Source organism: Pyrgilauda ruficollis, unplaced genomic scaffold, assembly GCF_017590135.1.
Source record: "Pyrgilauda ruficollis isolate IOZ18807 unplaced genomic scaffold, ASM1759013v1 scaffold163, whole genome shotgun sequence".
NCBI classification, from domain to species: domain Eukaryota; kingdom Metazoa; phylum Chordata; class Aves; order Passeriformes; family Passeridae; genus Pyrgilauda; species Pyrgilauda ruficollis.
The window spans coordinates 465,978-493,123 of record NW_024515098.1 but is presented as its reverse complement, the minus strand read 5'-3'; the positions used below and the strand labels follow the sequence as shown (position 1 = coordinate 493,123).

General features: G+C 38.7%; 1 protein-coding gene across 1 annotated transcript; it reads left to right on the top strand.

Moving 5' to 3' along the window:
• Nucleotides 1-27,146, top strand: SLC17A6 (solute carrier family 17 member 6). Its single transcript, XM_041463262.1, has 12 exons — nucleotides 1-471; nucleotides 3,395-3,647; nucleotides 4,582-4,700; nucleotides 17,740-17,854; nucleotides 19,245-19,332; nucleotides 19,436-19,522; nucleotides 20,446-20,588; nucleotides 22,579-22,728; nucleotides 23,965-24,097; nucleotides 24,795-24,905; nucleotides 26,328-26,455; nucleotides 26,789-27,146. The coding sequence occupies exons 1-12, from the start codon at nucleotides 386-388 to the stop codon at nucleotides 27,119-27,121; spliced, it is 1,746 nt and encodes a 581-aa protein (XP_041319196.1). The 5' UTR covers nucleotides 1-385; the 3' UTR covers nucleotides 27,122-27,146.

Here is a 27,146-nt window from a genome sequence, read left to right as displayed (position 1 = left end):
CTCCGGCCCCTCCGTGCCGGGCATGGCTCTGCCTCCGCCCGCCGCTGCTGAACCCTGCGAGGCCGAGGAGAGTTTCTGACCGTGCCCGGCAACTCCGCGCTGCCGGGAACCCCGGGGGCTGCCTGCAGCGCGCTCCGACGCCCCTCTCGCTGCCGCACACAGGCGCGCTCCCTCGCCCTCGCCCCCCCCGACTCCGCACGCCGTCTCCACCTCGCTCACACACACACGCGCGCACTCTTCCTCTCATTCTCCCTTTACCCGTAGGTGAACCGATAGCCATTGAATGAGGACGAAAAGTTAAGAGATTAAACCAATATGAACCATCGTTGCTCGTAGCAGTGCCGTATCCAGAGCAGAGCATTATCCAGCGAGCATCCCCAAAGGAATGGAGTCGGTAAAACAAAGGATTTTGACTCCCGGCAAGGAGGGATTGAAGAATTTTGCTGGAAAATCGCTTGGGCAACTCTACAGGTAAGACCGATTCTCTTACAGGATTCTACTTCCCAGGAAAATTTGGAAGCTTTTCGTAAGCGCCCGTTGCTGCAGGAGGTCGAACGCTTTGAGGTTAGCGGTGGCAGGGTTGGGAGCTGTTGCCATTCTGCTGGATATAATCTAGATCCTGGAAACTAGTGCTGAAGCTGCTCAATATGGCACCCTCGTAACTTCCCTATCTGACTCGTAGATGTTGTCAGTAAAGATGCAGCAAAAGATTACCCCACCTTTCTTCTACAAAAACAGGATCCCATCTTGAAATCCTAATCAGGAGAGAGCAGCAACCTGTATTTTTGTTCCATCTTAATTTTCCAATGCACTCACAGGATCTTGCCCCCTGCCCTTAACAAATATATATTTTTTAAAATCTGGTTTTGATTAGTCTTGTCCTTTGTGTAATTCGTCGTCAGATGAAGGTAAACATGGAGACGTATAAATAATTGATATCCGAACGATTTTTTTTTCTCCTGAAGCTGAAACATATAGAGGAATGTGTTTAATTATTTATCCATCTGCCTTTAGAAGCATCTGCTTGTCCTATAAATTATATACAGCTGCAATTGCTAAACTCAAAAGCATCACTCTTGTATATTTATGTGTGTAAAGAACATTTCTATCATCTTCGAGCCCTGTGCACACAGATAAATAAACCCAGATTCTTGCATGCCTACGAAGTGCGTGCACTAAAGTTCACACATCGTTCTCCATCCAATCTGGTGACTTTAGTGACCTCCACAACGTTTGAGAATAGTCTGTAAAATCGAATAATTTTCGATGGTACCATCTGCTAGAAATTACCCCGAAATATTTGTTTTGGCTTGGGGTGTTTTGTTAGTTTGGTTTGATTTTTGGTTGTTTCTTTGGGTTTTTTGGTTTGGTTTGGTTTGGTTTTTTATGTTTGTTTGGTTTTTTGGTTTGGGGGTTTTTTCGGAATTGCAGCTATAAGGTAACTGCGGATTTGTCTGCCCAGGGTAGGTCACGTAAAAATCTTTTTTCCATACCTATGCGGCAGTGCTGGGCACAGACACCAGGCTGTTTCACAGCATGAGTCACAACTTCTGCTGCCATTTTAAGGGAAGGGGACTTATCAGTGAGGTGATATAGACAAAATTAAGGCTTCCATTTTCATAGGAAGTGTACCATTAAGAAAAGCCAAAAACAAAATTAAAGTCATCAGCAATGCAATTCATTTCCTACGGTTTTTGGTAATATTTAAGTAATTTTCAATAGTGGAAAATTAATAATAATAATAAAGGATAATCCAGAATAACTGCTTAAACTATAATTTAGGAAATACACCTTTTTTTCGTTCTTAAAGACTCTACAACATTTAAATAAAACTATAATCTCTACTACTTGTAGTCACACAGTGAATAATGGAGAAACGGTGTTTGTATTTTCCAGCAAAACTCCGTTTGAATTCACACCTCGACTAACAAACGCGTGATTTGCTGATCTTTTTCAGCTCACGGCAATTAAGTACTTTGTTTACTTTTCTTAGAATTTAAACAATTTTCTTGCCTCTTACACATTGATTTCCTGCCTATTTCCGAAGACAAGACGCTCATTCAGGGAGAAAGCACTCCTACCCTTTATCCACACGAACGAATTTTGAACATAAACCCACGGTGGTTTATTTTATTCACAACTTTAACACATTTCTTAATGCCGCGATCTTTAAGCGTAGAAATAATACGCTCAGAAAAGAAAAATCAAGAGAATTTCAGCTGTGTCGTTTTTGGAGAAAATCCCTGTATTTTCTCTCGAACACGGATAACCTTTTAAGCCTTATTCTGCTAATTGTTACTGCCCTATCAGCCGGATGAGTTAACCTGAAAGAGATGCTCCTCCGAGTGAGAAAACACTTCTACAGCAGAGTTGAGAGGCAGCGGTTGTAGAGTCCAGAGTGTCCGAAAATGGTCACGTATTTGCTTCTCAAGACGACAAAATCGGTTAGCTTTTCTGATTTCTAAATATCTCAGTGATTTCAGAAGAAGATTTAGGGCTTCAGTATGGGACACTTGCTCTATAAACCTGATTTTCTTGCTACCGACACAGCATTTAAAAAGATTAAAAAAAAAAAAAATCTGAATGTTCTAAATCACCTTTCGTGGTATTTTCCAGCTGATTGGAAATAGCCGCAAACAACCATTTCCCTTCAGATTCCTTCAGATTGTTCTCTAGGAGACAGGATTTTCAAGTAAAACCGAGGGAGTGAGGGCGAGGAGATGGTGCTTAGAGCTGCTCTGGGAAGGTTAAACCTGCTCAGCGGTCACACGCTCCCAGCTGAGCACTGAGATCTTGGGGAAAGCCTTCTCGGTGATGCCAGCTCTCGGTCGTGTTTTCTTTCACTGCATGTGACAGCCATTTTGCAAATCTAAAATAAATAGCAATATCGCCCTCTCCCCCTCGCTCCTCCCTCCCGTCTTTCTCTCCTGACATTTCTTTTGTTGGCAGAGCTGAGGCGAGGTGCGCACCAAGATGAGCCCTTGGTGTTTCTGGTGCAGCAGGGAGGTGATAAAACCTCCAGAAGCCAGTTTCTGTTCTGCGCCTCTTGGGCTGCCCAACATGGCGCCTCTGCAGTGCTCACACATGATGTCTTCTTGATGCGCCCTACATGTTTGAGCAGAAGTCTTTAATGATAGATGAGCAATTCCCAGCTAGAGCTCCTCCCTGGGCTGCTGCGGAGGGGTGGCGGGGGGACTTGGGGATGACTAATCGTGACTCCCACAGGTCATTGCTAAAGAACAGTTGAAGGTGAACGGGAAGCAAGGAATAAATCCTCAAATCGATCTCCAAGCCAGAGGAGCGAGGGGAACGGTGAATTTAAGCCTCCAGCTCCCCGAAATTGTTGTGCCTGCAAGGCGGCCAGGCCTTGACTTTCCCTTCTTGTGTCGGACAGAGTCCTAGAGAAGAGGCAGAAGCCCGGGGACACCATCGAGCTGACTGAAGATGGAAAACCCATGGAAGTGCCCGAAAAGAAAGCCCCGTTGTGCGACTGTACCTGCTTCGGGCTGCCCCGGAGGTACATCATTGCCATCATGAGTGGACTGGGATTCTGCATTTCCTTCGGGATCCGATGTAACTTGGGAGTGGCCATCGTGGATATGGTCAATAACAGCACCATACACCGAGGAGGAAAAATTATAAAAGAGGTGGGAACTTTTCCCTCGTAAATCCCACATCCTCCCCAGTACAACTCTCAGTCAAACACCTCAGCACAGCTGGGACGGGCTCTGGATGGTTTCGCGGCATTTCCCCGCTCCCGAGCCCCGATGCTCCCCGGTCCCTCCCCCTGCCGGCCCCGCCGCTGCCCTTCGAAGGACGGAAATCCCGTTCTTGACGCAGAAACAATTTCTACCGATTATTTCTACTTTTTAATTTCAGTTCCTAGCCCCAGTTTGTGGTATTACTGTGCGTACAATTCGCCCCCCGCCGTGTCTTTCCCACACAGCCTTAAAAAAAGGCAGATACCTCCTAAAATAAACGTAGGGGATGGGAGAAGAAGAGCATCGAATAAGGGGCTGTTAGCGGGTGCATCTCGTCGTAAAGGAGGCGGGGAGGTTTTGCAGGAATATTTGAAAACACCAGGGTGAATTTGCTTTGACAAAAGGCGTTAAATGATAAGAGCCGTTTTAAAGCGAGTTAAAGCGTGGTGAGAAAGATGCGGCAAACGCAGATGAGTCTTAAACACCCAGATCCACAGACGAGCCCTTCGGGCTTGCTGGGCAGGAGGCGGGAGCGGGCTGTGCTCCCGCGGCCGCGCAGGGCTGTGGCTGTGGGCCCGAGCTGCCGGCCCTGCCCGGCCCTGCCCGGCCTGCCCCTGCGTGCCTCGCCCGGGCGGCTCAGGGCACTCGGGGACCCCGGCCCTCTGGGGTGCCGGGGAGGCACGGGCGGTGCTGGTTCCATTGCTGTGGTTTTGCGGGTTTGTTTTGCTGCTCTGGCGTTTGCCGTGGGGGGCTGGGGCAGAGCCCGGCGCCGGGACCCCCTGGATGGCACTGCGGGTGGAGCTGCTGCGGGTGAAAGTGGCGCAATTACAGCCTTCCTCTTGTCTTTCTCTCTGTCTGTCCCGGCCCCTTGCACTGGAAGAAAGCGAAGTTCAATTGGGATCCTGAAACAGTCGGCATGATCCACGGCTCTTTTTTCTGGGGATACATAATCACGCAGATCCCCGGAGGGTACATCTCGTCGCGGCTGGCAGCCAACAGGTAACACGGCGAGGGGCCGGGCTGCGGAGCGGGGCGCGGGGCTGAGCTCCGGGCCGGCGCGGCCGGGGCTCCCTGCGCTCTCGCTTAGCCCCGCTCGAAGGCACGGCCTTAGGGAGCTCCGGAAGGACGCTTCATGCGATCCGGCAGCTCCGCTGCGGTGGCGTATTGCTCACCCTCCTTCCAGCAAGCCCGCGCTTTTGCCAGGGATATCTCATGTTGGTTTCCTTTTCCTTTAGACAGTCATTAAGGAGGTTGTGGCAGCGGTATTCAAACAACACGTATTCAGAGGCAAATTCAAATATTCATTATTTCATCAAAGCTTGTGAGAGGTTTTTCTTTTTCTTTTTTTTTTCCAATGACTGAATTAAAGAATTTAATTATTTTTGTTTTAATGAAAAGGAAAACCGTCAGCAGGAATTTTTCATTTAAGCATAAATGAATTTAGAATGGTCGAAAAACATGCTTAAATGAGACTTCCACAATGAAAAGAAAGTGCAGATGGTCCGGGGACTTAAGGACTCGTTTCTATGGTGTCTGGCAATTTTTCAAGCACCCAGGGTGCGATTCTACCTGTTAATTAGATCCACTGAGTATTCGAGACACATGAGGCTTTCACGTCCCTGCTTAATGCCACAGGCTCATCGTTTGCAGAAGCAGCGAAGGTCCTAGTGCCACTCTTCAAAGCAGTACCGCACTAAGTGCACATGGATGCTAAACCCAGCCTATATACCTTTAACTCTTCTCAGGATGGGCAGCATGAAAGGTGGGCCTGGATGGGCAGAGAGGCTCAGCCTGATGAACAAGATGGCTTATGTGTGCTTGAGACTGAGAGGAAGGAGAGAGTGTGCCTAAAGCAAAAAATGGTGGTCTCCTCAAGATAAATAGGTTTTAGACAGATCTACAGTAGACACGAGTATTTGCAAACAGAGAAATGCTCTGTAACTGAGAAAACGCTAATATACTGCCCTTAAAAACAAGTAAATCAAAACATAGAATTTTTAAAGTGGGGTGTCCATTGTCTTTCTGTTTACAAGTGCCATCTTTCTGATAATGGTTCAGAAATCTAAAAGACTTTTTGAAATAGCCATTAACAGCCATTTAAAGGATTATTTACCTTTTATTCCTCCTTTAATCATTTTTGCATCTTTACACCGTCTGTAACTACTAAGGTTTAATTGGAGTTTTGGTTGAGTAAAGGCTGCAGAATCTGACCCAGACAATCAAAAGCTGTCTTCATTCACCCAAACAACATCAGAAAAGCCATTTGAACCAATTCAGATGTAAAGTGATGCAACTGCAGAGATTTGCAAGACAATGGCGGGGACATTGCCAGGAAAAGTCATTAGTAGAAGCACACTAGTTGTCATGCCGAATCTGATTTTTCTCTTCTTCACAAACATTCACATTTATGACAATAACTGAGGACTACTCCAGTTAAGGTAGGTGTATTTTTTCTAGTTAGGTGTTATTCCTGTGGAAGCACTTCATGACTCAGGTGTATTGTATCATTCCCAGGCATCTCACTGCCTAAATATTCTGTAGGAAACCCAGATTACTTGGGGTAGGCGCCCCAAGTGGTGTGGGCCTTCTTTTCTTTTTGTGTTTTTCACAACCAAGCCAGTGGCTGTAACTGGACTTGTGATATTTTTCCCGTTGGGAGACTGATGATTATCTGCCTAGAGTCTATGAACCTTTCAAAGATTCAAATACCATTATGGTACTGCTGATACTTGCTGTGCTTTTCACATTCCATCAGTCATTTGGGGAATAGGTATAAATGCTGATAAACTTGTGGCCACCAAAGGATCCAGTCGATCACATGATAAATTGAATTTTTGGTTGACTGAATTCTGTTCAATACATGACACTTGAGTGCAAGGTAACATCAGAGGGGGAAGGAACACTCTGAAAAGTAGTCTCACTGAGAGGGATCTTAAACCGTGTGGGACTAGAAACACATCACAAGCTTCCAGCATGATGCTCTACTAAAGTAATCAGTGTAATCCTAGAATGTTTTTTTTTTCTTTGTTTAGTGCAATGAGTGTATTTAAGTCAATGACCTTGGATTTTTGTGTGTAATTTGGACTCATTCATATTAGTATGGGTGTTGAAAAATTAGAGATTGCTTTAGAGATCTTTAATTGCTTCAAAAATGACAGTATAAAGTGATGCTTAGTGAACAAAACAGCAAGACCTATGTGTTCAGTATACATGTATACTGTATATAAAAAGATTACTGGGAGGTAATCTGATTGTAAGTATGCATAATAATTCCACTGGAAAAATTGCTTGGTATAAGTCTATGCTTTAGGCCTCTGGAAAGAGATGACAAGAATCAGCAACTGACAAACATACAAATTAAAAAAAGCTTAAATAGTAACAATAGTGACTACCCACCACTGGTTCAACCTGAGAAATTATGCTGTGGTGTTTTTCATTGTGTTTTAAATTCCTGTAGTAGAAGTTATGTTTTAGCAATTGTGAAGTCTTTTCAGTAGAGGGATAATTAAGTGAAATATAAGGGATAAACAAGTGTTAAGGGCTGTTGCCATAGTGAATTTCAGGCTACATGATCCTATAAGTAAGCACATGTTTTGTTTATAATCTAGAAATTTAATAATGTAATTCAAATTAATATTCCCTATTTCACATTCATGCTACTGCAGCTGTCTGTGAATAAACTGCCTGCTGTGCTGTCACACACATATGGAAAGGTGTGAAAATGTACTCAGTTTTATCACCTCATCTCAAGATAATTTGAGTATCATTATATTTTAAACTTCTGATACACCCTTTAAATGTCCTTTATGTTGGAAATCTATAACAGACCCCTTGCCCTGCCAAAAGCAATACTAAAATGCTGTGTCAGTATTTCCTCACTGATTTCCTAAGTGAACTATTTAAACATTTACTGTAAATCAGGAAAGATTCTTTGAAATTAATACAGCATTGTTAGATTACACAATAGAGAATCAATTCTCAATGCAGTTATATATTTAAAATAGAAATGCCAGTTTTGACTGTATGTGCCAAGCATTTTTTCAAAAGTAAGTCTGCAATAATCACAGGCTATTTTTTATAAAACAGAGCTGAGCAACCATTTTAGCTCATTTGTGTATACTCAAATATTAGAACCTTCTGACACAAAGAGACCCAAATGGCAGAATAGAATGTCAATTTTTTAACAATTAAAATCACCTGTGGTAATGACATGTATTTCGTATTATCTGTCAAAGCTCAAATCCTGGCAGTATTCACATTAAAAAATGTAACTACATGACTATACTACATTTCTCTACACTGTTATTATCTCTCATCTATGCTGAACTCTTAATCATTGTCATCCTAATCTGAATGAAATTATACAAATTAACATTTCACTTCAAATTATCTTACTTTCTCAATTGCCATTCTTCTTGTTATCAAAGGCTAAATCCTTCTTCCCAGCAAGTAATCTGATAGGATTATTTGTATGAATAAAATGAATGATATTTCAGACAACTGTCACTGCATCTTGTCTCAGAGTCCCACAGATTTTCACTGAAACTGTCATTAGCATGTCAGTGAAATCAGAATCTCTCTAACTGGGCCTTAATGACAACAAGCATAAAAATTTAAGGTAAAGTATTGGTTTAGAAATACAAGTAGAAAGATGTCCAGAAGAGCGCATCTTTACATTTCTCTATTTTAAAAAGAGAAATTGTTCCATTCTTTTAGCGGGTAGGCATACTGTGTGTTTTCTGATTTGCAAACAATGATTAATTCACAGCATGAGCAGGGGATTAGTGGATGATTAAACAAGTGCCAATTTCTGAACTTCTGAGGACTTAAGATGACCTTGCATTGTGAGGGAAATCCCCCCAGAGCTGCACTTGCCAACCTCACCTTTCATATTCAGTCCAAAATCCTGCAGATTGAGCTGGTCTCTGATCCCTGGCACTGGTGTGGGGCTCATCTGTTTCCAGGCAAAGAAACCAATACTGCACAAAAACCCCCAAGCTGATTTTGTCACCCTGCTGCATTGCAGACTCTTTGAAGTACCAGTCTTTCCAAGAAGGGGACTGGGGAAACTGGTAGCTGGTACTGCTGCTCCCTCTGCCATATGGTTCAGGGTCCTTCCATTTTTCTGTCATGAATGATGAAGCTGTTTTCACAATTTAATGATGCAACAAGGGATTTAGATGGGGGTTTTGCTTGATAAAAGGGGGCCTCAGATGTGTGACAAAAATTAATAATGTATCCAAGCCCTTATTATACTAGATTAGATGGCGGGAGGTCGGCTTTTACATATTAATGTTTCATGAAGGGCTTATAATAGGATTTAGTATGAAGAGCACAGAGACACATACCCCTCCTCCCATATACACATATGAATGAAAATAACCTGGTTTATCTTGATTTAAGAAAGCCAAATAAAGCTGTTCTACTATGGCTTCTGGCCACAGACTGTTTTTAAAGAGGTTCAGTTTTAAGCAATTCTCCTATGAAGCATGTTCGACCTAGGACTGGTGCTTGGGAATAAGTGTTCATCTCTAATGGCAAAGGTAGATTATTCTCTCTTGCTTTTTTGGGTGGCTGAGTTCATCTAGCACTCCCAATATTCATGACACAATCCCAGTTTTGTTAGCCCTGTGCTGTTTTATGCAAATTAAAGGTCCGATTCAGGAAAAAACCACTACATTCTGTCTATCATTTAGGAAAACATAAATTGTCAGGGTGAGCATTTCACAGGGCTGTGTTTACAGCAGAGGGGTCACCAGAGTCATTGGAAAACGAGCCTGTACTGACATAAGTCAGAATGACTATGTATGCCACAGAATAGCTAAACAATGTCTCCCCTTAATGTCTCCCCCATAAGTTACTTGGTTAATTTGAAATACATAAACATAAGTGAAAGTCATCCCAAGCAGGGTTATTATCACCGAAGGGGTATCGGGACAGCCAGATGTGATACAGAGACTCCATCATCAGAAGGCATGAAAAGACACTTTTTTTATTAGAAATCCACAGTCCTTATAGAAACAATGGTGGACCTAGGACCTGATTGGCCTTTAGGAATCTTCTCACACATTATTGGTGAACTATGAATAGCACACTCTGGAGAACTATATCTATAAACAATGGTTACAGAAAGAGAGATAATAATTGTTTGAATTCTTTCTCTGAGTTTTCTCACGGCTTCTCACAGTTTTCCAGGAAAATCCTGGGACAGCTATGTCTCTCTCTGTTCAGAGGGTGTGTGATTGCCACAGAGTATCAGAGTGATTACAGACTGAAAAAGACAACTAGACTAAGACAAATATTATCGGAATTATTTAGGTTATGAAGGAAATGAACAAGTGAGATGATAGGTTTATAATTTTTAAAAAATCAATACGGGTAGTGTAAGTCTTCCAAATGAGTGACTACTCCCAGTTTGCAGTCAAGAAGATGAATATGAAGAACAGCTGAAAATGCATGTGGAACTGCTGAAAAAAGAATTAAAAAAAATCACACTATTATCAAGCAAAAATAATATTTTCAGAGTCAGTAAGAGCAGAGTTTATGTTTACGTACATTGGAAGCAGGTAAACCATCATTAATGGTGCTTAACTTTTATCTTTCAAGGCACCTCATGCAAGACTGTTATAGGCTATAATGTTATTTTCTCTAGTACTGAGCAGCAGCTGTATAACACTACATTGACAAATGTGGAATTTTGGAACTAATTAAATACAGAAGGGAAGTAATCCTCAAGATGCAAAAGGCAGAGAACCAAATCCTTGACTAGTTTTTTCAAGACTAAATCTAAAATTTTCAGAATTTAACCCTCCTTGTTGAGATATAACTACAGGAGTAGGGCTGTGTTTGAAATTCAAGCTTCTTTTTTGCATTCCATCCTCCATTGATGAAAATCCTTTGAAATCCTTATCTGTATAAAATCCACTACACTACACAGTTTTTGTAAAATTACACCAGATATTTTCAGAAAATCATAGGATGGTTTGGGTTGGAAGAGACCTTAAAGATCACCTGATTTGAACCCCTATGTCATGACACCCCGTTCAGAACAAGCTGATAAAGAAACTTCTTATTTATTAGGATTATATCACCCAGATATCTCAATGCTGTCAAATAACTTTGCCCCCAGGTCTCTTCTAGTCCTGAGTTTCCACAAATCCTTACTGCATTAACAGTGGTGTCTAATAAATCAAACTGTCTCTGAAACAAAATGCAGGGATGCTTCTGAGCTTTAATTGCACGCACTCTGTGCAACTGGTGTCCTTAATCACCTCTACTTGGTTTGTTACTTCAGTCCAAAACAATTTGTACACCGAGTTTGATGCAACAAAATGTTATCTAGGTTGGTTGCATAAAAACACTGATGTCACTGTCATTTTGCTCTGAAGGAATCTGCCTTTGCTCTGAGCAGTCCTGATACACTCAGCTGTAACATGTGCCTGATAAATCAGAAAACACTCCAAAAAGCAGTCCATCTTTTGAGTCCAGCATATAGTAGTTGTCCTCCCAAACTACTCCACAAAACATTTTAAAATTAAACCTACAGGAGATTCCTTTGATAAGTGTGTTATATATCTCTAAATCAGCAGAGGCAGTTGAACCGCAGCCTAAGCTCTGCATGTGGGTAAGGTGATTTGAATGAGACAGTCCTGGTTTAAAACATTATTTAGCAGATTACATATTTAAAGAGCAAGCTGTCCCAAAGCTAATGAGCTAGAAGGAATGAGTCACAGCTTTATCTAGACATATATGGATATAATGAGTTGTAAAACAAAACCGCAGGTTGAGAGATTCCCCAGCTGAATTCAGGCAGGAAAAAGAGAGGATTGGTAGAGTGAGCAAATGAATGAAGAAAAAAAAGCAAGACAAGGTGTAGAGGATCTAATTTGTTTAGTGATGCAAAAGAAAGAAAGTAGGGTTGAGGTTGTGGAAACTCAAGAGATTAAAACCATTAAAATAAAACAACATGAGTAGAAGACATATACTGGATATATGAAGTAAAAAGTTGGAAAGGAAAAACTACTGAGTCGGGCAAATGCTTGTAACTTCTCAGATGGAAACTGATCTGTTTATGAAAGGATAATGTGATGCACTTGCTGGTAAGAGCAACAATTTGAATTTAATGACCCAGGATTCTTTTACATTTGGCGTCCATTCCAACGATGCTGTCATGGCCCAAGTTCTTATAAAATACACATTGACACATCAAAAAACAGGCAAATTGCAAACAAGCAATGGGAGGCACACCTGAAAACTGTTTGTGGTCTTGGTATGAGTCAGTGGCATCAGCAGGGTTTGAAGAAGGCAGAAATGTAAAGGACTTCTTCTGGCTTGCTGCTACACATGGACTTAATCTTTGCACGGCATTTTACACTGGTGCATGATCCTGTCCCTCGTATCCTCTGTTTTGCTAAAAGCCTCATGAATATTTTGGGATTTTTTTTTTTTTTTGGCAGATGAAACCATAACAAATTGAGGTCATCAAAATGCACATGTTCTCTATCAAAGTCTTAGAAGGCCCTCATTACACCTGATACAGGCAGAGATATGCTTTGTAAGGAGGGAAATGTTAAGTGCCAGTTAACCCCTGGAATTTCTATACATTCAAAGAAAAATCTAAGCTAAGAAGTTGATCACAAATTGTCATTGCCACCAACATTTACAGAAGAAAAGATTCTGAAAAGCTGCTATGAGCCCACAGACATTCCACTTAGCTCCTGTCTTGCTTCTTTCTAGGCATTGTGTTTTACTGGAAAAAATGAAGCATTTAATACAGCATTGAGCCTTGCAGTTCCTTTCAGACAAAATATTATTTGGATTGTATGAAAATACAACATAAGCATGTCTGTGTTGTGTTGCTGCCCTTTGCTGGAGAAGGTGTGTCGCTGATGAAAGACAGGAGGCAGAGTCAAAATAAAATAATACGTTTTAGAAACCTTGAGCTGACAGAATTGTCTAAAAAGTCACACTGTGTGATACATATGCTGCTGCTGCATGAGGACTCTCCCAAACAAGCACTGTTCAAGAAAGAACAGCAAAGGAGAGTCAAAACCCAGCTTAACATTTTATATATGTTTCATAAAATAAGTCTTTGTTCAACATATTTCATGTGATTTCTGTAAAGAAAATGGCAAGCCAACTCACCAACTTGAATACAAATAAATTTCATTTTTTTTTTTTATAATGGCAGGGTTTTTTTCATCTAATCTTTAAACTAGAAAAGCTCATGTTTTCAATCCTCTTTATTTTCCACCCTATTTACCTAACAAATTTACCTAACGAATTTGTAACTATGACTAGGGAAAACATTTTATCGCTGTTTACAGATCAAGCATTTGATCAATACACATACTTCATCCAGTGAAAATAATGTTCTCTAGAATATGATCTATATTCATGTGAAACTGTCAAATCAGAGGTTTTTCTTTTTCAGAAAAGAACATGGATTACATTTTCCATAGGTTTCTGTTTACAGTCAGAATAAACCAATTTATAATATTTTGAATTTAGTTTATTGTAGTGGTGCAAAATGCTTTCACACACATCCCCACACACCCACCCCCACACTGTGATTCCCTAGAAAACTAACAAAATAATCCAATGTTCCTATTCAGTAGATAGATCTTTCATGAAATGATGATCAGTGGCACTTTGGAGGGGGAAACTACTCAGTTGCAGTCCTGAATCAATTTGCAATGGAAGCCATTCAATACTTTCTATACTTTTGTATTTTTCAATGCAAGTTTGTTTAAATAGTGTTTTGTAGTTGTAAGTGACCAAGACTTACCGTTCTTTAATTATTTTGAATTTTAATTAAATTATGTTAATAATTCACTGATACAGCATATATTTACACATCTTAAAACTACAGCATTTCCTTGTTTAAATAAATGTTTAAAAATTTGTTTCAAATATACAGAGTTACTTTTCAATCTTTTTAAAAGGACAAATTTAGTTAAGGTACTCCATATGCTTTAGAAAAGACTCATTCAATATCTATAAGTTTCATTTTCTCAAGGTGACTTTGCTTATGAAGAGAATAGAGACATCGATAATTGTGGAATTTATCAAATATATTGAATTTATCAAATATATTGAAAATTAACATAAATAAAAATACAGGAGGCTCAGATGAGGAATTGATTCCACAACATACACATCTAAAAGGGCCTTTAGTTTTATGAATTCTTTGCAGCAATTTTGATTCCCAGTCACTGGGGTAAAGGGATGCTCTAATGAGATGCCTTACTTGCAGATATCCTGTATGTAACTTGATAGGGCATCCATCTGTCTGGCACTCAGCACTTGAAGTGCCTTGTGCTCAGCTCACTTTTTGAGCTGACTCTGCTTCCAGCTGTGTAACAATATCTGTAACACACTGCAGAATGCTCATGTAACGTGGATTGCCTGACAAAGGTAGATGGAAATAGTGCTGCTGCACAGATGCAGAGATTAGAGATCTATAAATATACTTATTTTTCTTTTGCTTAAAAGAGAAAAATGAGCCAAATCTGTTTGACTTGGAACCCAAACAGATTAATTCCCCTTGCAACCTCATTCCATTCTAAGCACTTCTCCTGTGCTGTCGAAGTAATTTTCTTTCTCTTCTCCCATCCCAAATGTCTCACATTAAAATATGATTTTGCTATTATTACTACTTATATTACAGGAGGATTAAGTCACAGTTCATGACCTTTGAGGCCAGTGTAAGCAAAACACTGAAGATGAATGTTAGATTCTGATTTTTGGGACTGCATCTACTCAGTCTAGAAGTAGAAATAGATAAGTAAAGCATAATTTTTTGTTTCAGGACTGCTTCTGGTCGCTTATGAGGACTAGAATTTATTGGGGTTTTCCCCCTCTCCTTGACATAATACTACTGTATTTATTGTCTTCTTCTGTATATGTTTATTTTCTTCCAGATATCGTTGCACAGTTGATGATTTTGACTCAGAAAGGAATTTTTTGCAAGGCTAGGGGCTGCTGAAGACATGTCATGACATTTTAATTCCAGCCTAATGCAAGGGCCAGGAATGATGGCAGTGTCATTGGTCTTGCCTGCTTTATCTCTGTGATATAACTCAGTTTTCCCAGAGTTTACCTTCAATCTGCTAAAGCTCTTACCTTGTGCCATGGCTTTAAAACCTTTCATGGGGTTTGGAGTGCGCCCAGAATGAAATGGATTTTCAAGGATACCTCTGCATGGAAGTGCAGCCGCATGGATTTCCAGGGCTGAGCTCAGCCCAAGGGACACTGCAGCAAGGCTTGGCTCACTCCAGAGCCCAGCTTTGGAAACACAACTGAAGAGAGGTACCACAGGGTGTAGCAGCTTTAAATATGTGTGTCCAATAAGGGCCAGAGCTCTCCACTCAGTGTGACATCAGAACATCCAGAGGGCAAACTGGAGCTCGCACAAAAGTGCAGTGGGGTGTGCGGAGGAACGAACACTCCTAAGCAAGCTGGAAACTGTGTTTTGCAGGGACCTAAATCTGTCTGAGAATGAACATTAACCATCAGTGCATATGACAATGGAAGCACACACACATGTGATTTGCCATGACAACATAAGAAATCTAACCCTTTGCTGGGGTTAACATTGTAGAAAAATTGAGCGAGGTGCAGAAATTAAACATAAAGGATCATAAATCACTAGCTTAATAGACAGAAAAAAAATGCAAGCAGAAAAAAAAAGGATTACATAATTTGAGGGTTTGATGTGTGAGTCAGCAAAATAGTGTAGAAATGCCCTAGGAACAATCAGAATGCTCCATTTCCTAACTAAATATATTCAAATGTGAGCTGCATTCCAATATATTTTGATTGACTGTAACTCAAAATCATTTTTACTTGATATAAATAATAATAAATACTGCTAAGTGAGATATTTAAAGCAATAAAACAGTAAGGTTTTACAAAAAACAGCACTATATCACAATATTTTTAAGGTAGAATTTAGTATTTATGGAAATAAACCTAAGAAGATTAAAGAGCCCAAAAGAGAAATTCTTACGATATTTATGATTGTGCACTGAGAGTTACAATGCAAATATAGGAAGATTTATTTGCCCTTGATTAAGAGTTATAGAGGAAACGGACTCACTGAAATAGCCATGTATGACATCACTTTTAATAGGGACTCATAAAAAGCATTAAAAAAGCCATTTCTTGCAATAATAAAAATTTAACTTGTTCTACTTTTAAATCCTTAGGTTTTTGGGGAGAGGGAGGAAATCATTCTTATAAAGCATTGACTCACAATTGACTTGTGAGTCAATTCAGAGAGAATTCAGCGCAGTGACGCTGCGGAATTATTTCATCGTCTACACCCTGGTGTAACTGAATGTTCACTAGTACTTGTGTGTCTAAACACAGGCAAGATTTTAATCTGGAAGAAGCATGTCTCTGATCATTCCTTCAGTTACATTTTCCTTTGTCTTCTAGAAGGAATAGACTCAAGGAAACAGCTTCTCTTCAGTAAACATGGGAACAGAGGCAAACATAGCTTTCAGTTGTGGGCAAATAGAAGCTGATTTCAGATACAGGGTCAAAAAACTTCCCTTGAAGAATCAGTTACCTACTGCAACAATTTTGTAAATCTTAGCCTTATAAAGAGGTGGCAGTTTTTAATATTCTATCTTCACATGATTTTTACAGAACAAGACACCACTGGAGTTTATGTGAGCATAAGGAGCTATTAAATTGTAAGGAAATGAAGTGCATGTAGCTTCGGAGTAGAAACTTACACATTAAGAAATCAAGAGTAGAAGACAATTTAGGTCAAAATAGTCCTCACAGTGCAACACAATCACGTGCCCAGACAGTCCCAGCAAATGTATTGAACATGCTGACAAGCAAAGCCAGAAATATGGTGTACAGACAGCTAAATATTGTTTAACTTGATATAGACATCAAAGGGAGCACAATTAGGAGATGAGATTTAGGGCACTTTAGCAAAGATTCCTTACCATGCTCTTTAAAATGTGTCAAATAAAAGTGGCATATACTCAGTTTGCTATTTCAAGATTTGTTTCAGACTGTGATTCTAAATACAGAATGTGTAATATTGTGTCTTTGAGGGGAGTTTTCATCCTGCATCTTTAGCCCAAGGTCTGTTTCTCAATGACTTCTGGCACTGTACCAATTTCTGAAGAACACAAGTGAAGGTCAAAGGTTTCTGTCAAATCAGTTCCACATCAGATACTGTGATGTCATATGCCATCAGATTTATATTTGCATTATATAGCTTGAGAAAAACAAGAGACACAATAATGCTGGGAAAAGGTTTCCTCCTACAAGAGGTGGATATTAGTCGAATCAAGTAAAAATTCAGTAAAATCAGTGGAATTGAAAATGAATTACCACTTCATGCATTTATTTAGACTTTGTAATGTGCTTTATTTCAAATTAGGATGCTGTGGAATCAAAATGAGCAATTTTCAGTGAGTAGCCCCTGAAAAAGCAGTAGTAAGAATTACCTGGTTTCTACAGATATGTGTTTCCAGATTGATTATCTCTTGTGTCTAGGAAAATCCCAGCTCTAAAATTCTTCCCAATGCTTTCGGCCTGTATGAAAGTGAATTCTCTTCTGCTTTATAAGGAGTAAATGTATGGTGTCACTTTCTTGCAATTAAAGCACATGAGAAACTCTTTTACTGATCATCTGTTTTAGCACACCCTTTGGAGACAAATTCTGGTTTTGTCTCCAGAGGGTGGAGAATTCAATCAGATTTGGTTGAAATTAGTGTGAAAATTAAAGTGGGTGTTTATAGGGAAATTGATATCTATACATGTGATTGCATAAGATATATTTCCTTAGGAAATTATGCTAAATAGATAAACACATCCATGTCTGGTGTGGGTCTTACCAGACAGATTATTACACTAGATGGAAGTAGACACTTATCCAGTGCAGTCAGTACATTCCCCATATAAAGAGCACACGCAGGGAACATTTATATTGATATATGAGCATATGTAGAATAAGTCACTTGGGGGAGCACTGAAGTCTCTTACTTTCCCCTTTTTGCTGCCTTTGCAGAGTATTTGGTGCTGCTATACTGCTGACATCTTCCCTCAACATGCTAATACCATCTGCAGCCAGGGTGCACTATGGATGTGTCATCTTCGTTAGGATCTTGCAGGGCCTTGTAGAGGTATGGAAAATTGTAAATCAACTAGTAAATGTAATAGGTATTTGTTAGCCTTTAGCTAACAACTGTAGCTTTGGAAGGAAGATAGAAATGGTTTTAAATTTATTACTGATTTTGAGTATAAATGCTTTCAATGTATAAATTATTGCTATTTGATTTTCCTTCAGCTATAAAATGTCATGGCAAAATGAGAAGCCAATGAGATATGCATTAGCACTGATGTTTCACTAAACTCCTATACTGCATAAGGCTTATACTGGTATAATTCTCAACAGTTACTTGTTGGTCAGCATCACAGGATAAATATATAACAAAAACCTAAGGTTATGTCTTAAGTCCTGACCATGACATGCTTTAGTTGGAATGGAAAAGAATTTTACCGTAATTTAAATTAGGAAAAAAATAATTGAGCCTTTCCCCTTTCCCTTTCCCTTTCCCTTTTCCCTCTCCTCTCCTCTCCTCTCCTCTCCTCCCTCCTTTCCTTTCCTTTCCTTTCCTTTCCTTTCCTTTCCTTTCCTTTCCTTTCCTTTCCTTTCCTTTCCTTTCCTTTCCTTTCCTTTCCTTTCCTTTCCTTTCCTTTCCTCTTCCCTTCCCTTCCCTTTTTATATAACCTTTATATAGGTTATTTTATATGACCTATATAAAATATCTGTATGGTGTATATGCATATACCATAATCTTTAATCACAAATTTGTGTACATTTGTACACCTTAATCAGGAATTATTGTACATTTCATATAACTTCTTTTAAAATTTCAACACTGCATGTTTAATTTTATTATTGCTAAGTTAAAGGCTCGTTTTGAAGAGAGACCTAAAAGGTAGCTGGTTTAAAATGAAGTCAAATAATATCATTCAAATACTTACTTTACATGCTCAAGTAGGTTCATTGAAGACAGAGTGAAAACTCTTCAAAGTATATTTCTAAACCGTTATAGATCTTATTTTCTAGTTTTAGAGCAGTGGCACCTTAATCTGTATTTCCTAAATTTTGCTTTAAATGTTAGGTAAAAAAAAATAAGGGTTGGATAAATTGGTCCTGCATTAGAAGGACTTCAGAGGATCTGTGTTGTCATCTTTCCTTTGACTCTGGTTCTTGTGCACTAATATTCTTTAATTATCTGTTATTCTTTCCTGGAAGGGGGAGGGAAAAGGAAACATGTTTTTTATTTGTTTCATATGGTCTCTTTCGTGATTTGAAGTGATTTGCAAAACCCATTTCAGCTTGAACAGATATTGACGTTTTTCTGTGGCTCTGCTCAGATTTTGCTACAAAGGTGCAAAGCATTCTCAACCTCTTGTTTATAGCAATTAAAGATAAAAACTCATGCAAAGACGATTAACTGAGTGACTGACCAGCTTTAGCTAACTTGTGGCACACCCATTCCCCAGGGGGTCACCTACCCTGCCTGCCACGGTATTTGGAGCAAGTGGGCCCCCCCATTAGAAAGAAGTAGGTTAGCAACCACTTCCTTTTGTGGTAAGTAACTTTGTATTTTTCTCTTCCTTCTATTTGTAATGCATGAGTGTTTTGAAACTGATTTTTTCTTTCTGCCGGTTCATCCCCATGTCTTGTTTTGTAGGTTCCTATGCAGGAGCTGTCATTGCAATGCCTTTAGCTGGGATTCTAGTGCAATACACTGGGTGGTCTTCTGTGTTCTATGTGTATGGTATGCATTTCTGCTCATTTCACTCCAGTAGTGTATGACCTTCCTCTACCCTTTCTAAAAATGTAAAAGCTACTGTTAAGAGGACAAAAACCCCAGAGAAGTGGGACTTCTAATCTAAAAATACAGTCTAGAGAAAAGAACATGAGAGAACAGAATTTAAAGAGAAGGATATGTAAGAAAGCAAGATAATAAAATAAGAAAAGCTAGCTCACATTGAAACCTTCCATTACCTTTAGCACAAGCAGTGCACACTTCTGGGCAGATCTATAGTATCTCTGCTCACATTAACATCTCTCACACTGATAAAGCTGCAAATTTAGAGTATCTGCCCTGAATAAGTTGTCCTGGTTTTTATCTGAAGACCTACATTTATTCACACCAGTTGTGTTAACCTACACTGACAGAAAAGAATGCCTCAAGGGAATTCATTCTGCATTTATGTGAATTAAGTGGAAGCATTATAGAAATTTAATAAACTACTCAGGAAGTGCATTGCTGTGTTGAAAAAGTTGCCAGAGTTTTCTGTTCTGCAGGTAAAAAATTTAGTTCAGTAATCAAACAGCGGCATCTTAAAGCCGAATGGGCCTTCATTTACAGTTTGGTGAAATGAAATGGAAGCTGTTTCATTGCTTTGCATTGTACAAATTGATGTTAAGATCAGTGAATATTCACTTACAGTGAAATAATTCTATAAAACAAAGCAAAGACTACTTCTCTGTGCTGTAGTTCTGCATGTGTTTTGCACAAGTATTATTCACAGGACCAAACTCTCTGTTGGAGAGTTATCTCTGCTGAGAGAACTCAGTAAAGAAGCACAGACAACAATTGCCATTTAAATTTGTTGTAATTCTTCACAGATTTTTCTTTCTTGTTTGCTGCTTTACTGTGTATTTCTTTTTAAAGTCTTTCTTTCCATTCCAAAGGGAGCTTTGGTATAGTCTGGTACATGTTTTGGCTTTTGGTTTCATATGAGAGTCCTGCAAAGCATCCTACAATCACAGATGAAGAAAGGAGGTACATAGAAGAAAGCATTGGAGAGAGTGCCAACCTCCTAGGTGCAATGGAAGTAAGAATATTACCCACACACTGGTTTCCAATGAGACAGTAAGAAAAATAAACATCCCAGCAACCAAATAAAGACAACAACAAAAAAGTCAAACACTCTCCTTAAGATCGAAAAGTGTATTTTGAACAATTTGAACAGATGTGTTCCTGGGGGATGGGAAGATCTTAAATCTGCTGGTGGATGTCTGGGTGGATACTGCTTTTGCACTAAGAGAACACAGGGTCCAGTTTTTCTAGCAGATGACTCATGGAATTTGTGCCTCTTTTTATAAAAAAGAGGTACAGATACATTTGATACTGCAACTTTATTTAGATTTTTCTTATATCTTGAGCTGAAAAAGTCAGTTTCCTTCCTATATAGTAATTTCTGGAAGGTTTTCTTCTTCCTAAAAGCAAACTTCAGGAAAAGCACTACTCTGTGTCTCTTGAGGTCCACAGAACATCAGAAAATGCCCATCCTTATTATTTTATGTATTGTCTTCCAGGAAGACTGCAAGTTGCAATAGAGCTTTGAGATCCATAAGAACATTTCCCATTATTGCAGTCATTTTGCTGGAGACACGTTATCAAGCCTCTCATAATCTTAGTTCTGTACTGGTTTAGTTCTCAAGAGCCATATATGACCTAAAAACCATGTATGAACTCTGAATTTTCCAGACACTTAGCACTCCAATCGTGCTAACTAATAATCATCTTATTTCTGTAACTGCTGAAAAGTTTTAAAGAAAATATTGCCATGTTTGTTCACTCAGTCAGGAAAATAAAAAAAAAAAATTGTTTAGGCCTCACTTCATCTGCTTAAATTTTTACACCATCCATTCCTAGTAGACCCTCATTAGGTTTTCATTATGTTTGGTCAGAACACGGGTTCTTGATTGAACTCAGGAATTCACAATTTTTGACTTAGTAAAAACTTTTTTTAGTATTAAATAAGGAACTGAAAATATTACAGAGTAATTTTTGACAGCTGATATTTTAGGTATACTGAGGGCCTGTCTCAGTTGATATTCAACAGCATTCAGTAGGGTTCATGGTTTTGAAAATCTGATGTGAAATGAGTTACTTTGAAGGATGTCCGTACAATTCTAATTTGGACTGGACAATTTCTGTCTATTTTTTACTGTGGCTTTTTAATTTAACTTTTTTTTTTTTTTTCAGAGTGATTATCTTGTATCAATAATTCAGTTGCTTCTAAAATATTTAAGCTGAAATTCTTCCCATACCATCAAGTTAGATTTTCTGGCTGGCTTCCCGTTGATTAAGTCACTTAATCCTTACCTGTCACTTAAGTGTAATTTAATAGCTATACAAGGTGTTGCACATATCTGTCTGTGGGCTGGATTTTCTTTGAAGAAAAGCCAGTATTCAAATCAATAGTAGACTGAATTCAGCCTGAATTCTTGCTGAAGTGATTTTCAAACACTTATCTGGGTATGGATCCTGTGTTTGCATCAACACAGATGGGTGGAAGCCTGAGCTTGTGGACAGGTGCTGGGACTCAGCAGGGTTGTCCATCTGTCCTTCTTTTTTTCTTTCTGCAATTTATTTTAAAAATACAATAAAACAAATGAAAAATATATTGACCAAGCAGTTTCAGCTGAGACTTCATAAGAAAAAAGGTAGAATACTGCAATTAAGATTTAGATGCTAAAATACCTATTTGCAGTAAATCTGAAAGAAATCATGTAGTTAGTGTCAAATCTGTTTCCTTAAATACAGCAGCATTGTCTTTGAAAGACATTATTATTTAAAGATATTATTATTTTGGTTTTATGTCCATGTACATATTTATATGACTGAGATATAAGCACTTGTACATGAATGCTGTGATACAATCACTGAGTTTCTTCATTTGTGCATTTTGTAGTAACATTTATATGCTGTGCATATATGTGCTTGCTGGACCACAGCTAAAAAAAAGGGTAAGGAAAGGGAAGATGGATAGTTGATAATGATCAACATGGTAACTGGATCCCCTTTCTATGTTTCAGAAATACAAAACACCATGGAGAAAATTTTTTACATCTATGCCAGTCTATGCAATAATAGTTGCAAACTTCTGTAGAAGCTGGACTTTTTACTTGCTGCTAATTAGTCAGCCTGCTTACTTTGAGGAAGTGTTTGGATTTGAAATAAGCAAGGTATGTAAAAAGAATGTGAAGATTTTATCTTAACTCAGTAAGTATCAGAGCTATATCTGTAGTATTTATTAAGAATAAGACAGTGTTACACATCTTTATCATGGATTTACATCTTAAATCTTACTCATCCCAGTTCCTGTTTCCTTGACCAGCAAGAATAAGTGAAGTAACAACTATGACAAAGGATGGGATAGGGAAAGGTGGAGGCAGGCTGAGATTTAGTGATGATTTACTTGGGCCTACATTGCAAGTTAAGTGCTCAAAACCAGATCATGCTTGGTATTAGGAAGGTGCCAGCAGACCCATTACACTCTGTTCCTGATGCCCCAGGGGCTGCAGAAACCCCCCAAAGCTTATAGAAAGCATTGACAAATGTATTTTTCCAGGTGTCTTTTAAAAAGCAGGGCCATCTTGTTCTGGGAAGGATAGTATAATTTGTCACCTTTCTATATGCACCTTTAATGTGGTGAGAACTGCTCCCCCTTTCTCATTTAGAAAGGAGAAAAGACAGTGGCAAAATATGAGATATGGGGGTGATCTGATATCTGATATCACATATGATCCATGAGATTCATATGAAGTTTGGATCAGACCTGTGAGGTAAATGTGAACACACAATATAATCTATTGGAACAGTCATCACAAAAGTACTACGTCTTATTTTGCCATGTATGCATAGCACTTTGGATATCACCAGTGGATATTCAGTATTTTATCTTTCCCTACATACAAAGCTTTTCAGACATATCTTTTGCCCACATACACTTTGCAGCTTGGTCAGAAATCAAAGACAAATGGCCACTGTGCAAGTGATGATGATCCACAGGGAATCTGTCTAGGCATGTGAGGATTTCTGCAAAGCTGCACTAAACACCGAAAGAAATGCAGCAATTCAGTTTTACACATTTCATCGTGAATTTTCTGAACCTTCTGCCACAGGGGCTATAAGTGAGGGGGTAAAAGCGTTAGCTTAAATATAAACTGTGAAAACAATCTATAAACAAAAAGTGTCATGGCATCAGAGGTTCTTGAAAATTCTCACTGTACTTCATAAAATAAAATAAAATAAAAACTTCAGATCACTAGTTTTGTTCGTTTCATTACCCAAGACTTTAAATTTTAACACAGAGTGGGACATTGAAAAGAAATAATTAATTAGCTGCCGAATGCTTCAGAAAATGAAGAATCAAAATTTTCTTATGGTTTATACTTTGCTAATTCTAATTTTAATTTTAGGTGGGTATCTTATCTGCTGTGCCGCATTTAGTGATGACAATTATTGTTCCTATTGGGGGACAAATTGCTGACTTTTTAAGAAGCAGGCAGATTGTTTCAACGACTAATGTGAGAAAGATAATGAACTGTGGAGGTAAGTGTTTCTATTTTATTTAAAGGTTTCTTGAAGGGATTTGATGTTCATATTGTGTTCTGTGTAGAATGAAGAAACAAACTGCACAGTTGTATGTTCTTAGGAGGCAATACTCGCTGCATTTTTTATGCAATGCAGATCTAGTTACTAAATAAAAGAAAACACAGGTGCTCTCGTTTGCCAGTTCCATACAGTTATTTGGTATTTGGAAAACCATTTAGACTATTAAAGAAGTAGGTGAGGTTTTGGAGGGGAATTTGCCTACTCTGAGCTACTGACTCAGCCTTAGCTCCTCATCTAAACACGCTCTGCACTAAGAGAGCCCAGATAACTACCTGAGATTCATCCTTGACTTCTGAGGTGTTGAAGCCACATCAGCTGTTGTAAGGGCTGGAAAATTCACAAGCAGGTTACCCATGAGAGTTGACTGGAATGACCTAACCACATCACAGGTATTGATTTTTATCTTACAAATGACAGAAAGTGGCAATAAATTAGCATATAAAGAGTTCAATAAGTACTATTTGAGAAAGGAAGGACCTGTGTTTTTAAGAGATGAAGGAAATACCTGATTGTATCCCACTCTGAGGTAATGCTTTATTTGTGTTCCTATGAAATATCATGGCATCCTGAGGCCTGCAGTATTTGAGAGGGAATTTATTAATTCAGTGTCTGGTTTTATTTATTATTTCACCAGGTTTTGGTATGGAAGCAACTCTTCTTCTCGTGGTGGGATATTCACACAGCAAAGGAGTGGCTATTTCATTCTTAGTGCTTGCTGTAGGCTTTAGTGGATTTGCCATATCTGGTAAGATTATATTGTTATTAACACTAAACTATTTTATCTTAAGAGACAAAACTTCTATCTTTGGTTTTATTCATGAATAGTAATTAAAAAGCCCACTCACTCTGGAATTCCTAAAGGACCTTATTTGTGATCATTATAAAGGAATATACATTTGGTATTACAGCTTTTATATTACATTATTTCTGTTGAAATAATACAATCTTTTTCATGTTCATTGCAGCAGATTAGACTCTCTTCTCATTTAGATGCTAATGTACACTACAGATTTTTCTTGATATCAAACATAGAAGACAAATGGACTGGTATTACATAATGATATCTAAATTTACACATCTTTGTTTAAATAGAAGTATTTTATTTTTTTCCACTGTGTACTGGCTATTGCTTTGTTAATATTGTATTATTTTATTAATTTGGGGCCTCTTAGTATTGTATTATTTCGGGGTCTAATTACTATAATTTCTTTTCTGAATTAAAGGTCAGCTACTCCCCTTTCCTGCTGACTCATCAACCCTTTGCCTTTCCCCTTCCCAAACACAAGTCAGCTGACCTCCCCTTGTTTTCCCACTGTGATTTTAGTATCCTCTCCCATGCTGGTTCCTTATGTCTCAAACAGGTTCTCTTTCATCTTGTGCCAAACATCTCAAATCTCCTCTAATCAAATCTGTCCTTAATGTCATGCATTCTGCAAGGTATCATTCTTGTTTTGTACAATTTGGGAAGTGTATTGCATTTTCCCCAAGCTGCCTGCCCTTTCCATTATACTATCTGTATCCAAAGGTTTGGTCTCTGTTTTCACTTATTTAAGTACTTATTTTGGGAACAATTAGTTCTGTATCTTTAAATTATTTGAATTGTTACTGCATACATTTTCAACAGAATTGTCCTGTTGAAAATCCAAGAGAACAAGTAAATACCTTTCAAAATTAATCATTAATTCAATTACAGACACTGTTTTTTTCTCCAATTTAACACTGAAGAATAGAAAAGAGCTCCTTTCTGCGTGACAAAAAGAAAAATGTGGGCAATAGGAAAAGAACATGTTACATACTGGAAGAAGAAAAGATGTGTTATTTACAGCATGAAGTGATCATGGAAGGCACTATAAAATACAGATTATTTCCCTGCCTAAATATTATCTGGGTTGTCTATTCCACACAGACATTGCTGGGAGGTTTTGGGGTTTTCTTAAGCTGCAGTTTTGGGAGAAAATTAACCTTGTATCCGTTTAAAATATTTTCTTAAAAGAAAATGAAAACCCAGAGTCTCTCTAGGAATATTTAAGCATTGTAAGTCTTTTAGGGATAAAGAAATGCAATTAAGCAGCCCAAATATGTTATAGTAAAAATGTCATGTCACTTTTCTCAACTGAAGTACTTGCTCTGCTCTTGGTGTGAACGCTCACTGACCTTTCTATTGCAGGATTCAATGTCAACCATTTAGACATTGCCCCGAGGTATGCTAGCATTTTAATGGGGATTTCTAATGGAGTCGGGACCTTGTCTGGAATGGTTTGCCCTATAATTGTTGGAGCAATGACAAAGAACAAGGTAAATGGAAATACAGTTTTCAAATCTTCCAGTTTGTTACAACTGGTTTCAAGAGAAAGACCTTTTTATGATACGACTTGCCAGGATATCCATTCTGGAGTCTGGGAGTTGCATCCAGGGATGCTAATTTGAGGCATGCTTCACTATATGCTCATTAGGTTGATACTTTTGTGGGCTGATAAATTTTTCAAAGGAAGATGGATAGAAATATTTCTAAAACTTGAATGTTTTAGCTGTGCTATCACAGCTTCAATCCCTAATTTAAATCTTGCAGCTCAGAAGAATTAGGTAAATCTATGTGCTACTCTGATTTAGCAAATTTCTTCTTTACAGACACGTGAAGAATGGCAGTATGTCTTCCTCATTGCTGCTTTAGTTCATTATGGAGGTGTGATCTTCTACGGCATATTTGCTTCAGGAGAGAAACAGCCCTGGGCAGACCCTGAACAGACAAGCGAAGAGAAATGTGGCTTTATTCATGAAGATGAACTTGCTGAGGAGACAGGGGACATTACTCAGAATTATGTAAATTATGGTACCACCAAGTCTTATGGTGCTACAACCCAGGTCAATGGTGGCTGGCCTAATGGCTGGGAGAAAAAAGAGGAATTTGTACAAGAGGAAGTACAAGACTCATACAACTACAAGGAAAGAGATTATTCATAACAAACCTAAATATTTGGTATATTTT

What these genes read in the sequence shown, in the direction of transcription:
- SLC17A6 (XM_041463262.1), top strand. Translation starts at nt 386, where the DNA reads ATGGAGTCGGTAAAACAAAGGATTTTGACTCCCGGCAAGGAGGGATTG. An exon ending in TCGCGGCTGGCAGCCAACAG is followed by an intron (nt 4,701 to 17,739) that starts GTAACACGGCGA and finishes CTGCCTTTGCAG; the next exon opens with AGTATTTGGTGCTGCTATAC. An exon ending in AAAGATAATGAACTGTGGAG is followed by an intron (nt 24,098 to 24,794) that starts GTAAGTGTTTCT and finishes TTATTTCACCAG; the next exon opens with GTTTTGGTATGGAAGCAACT.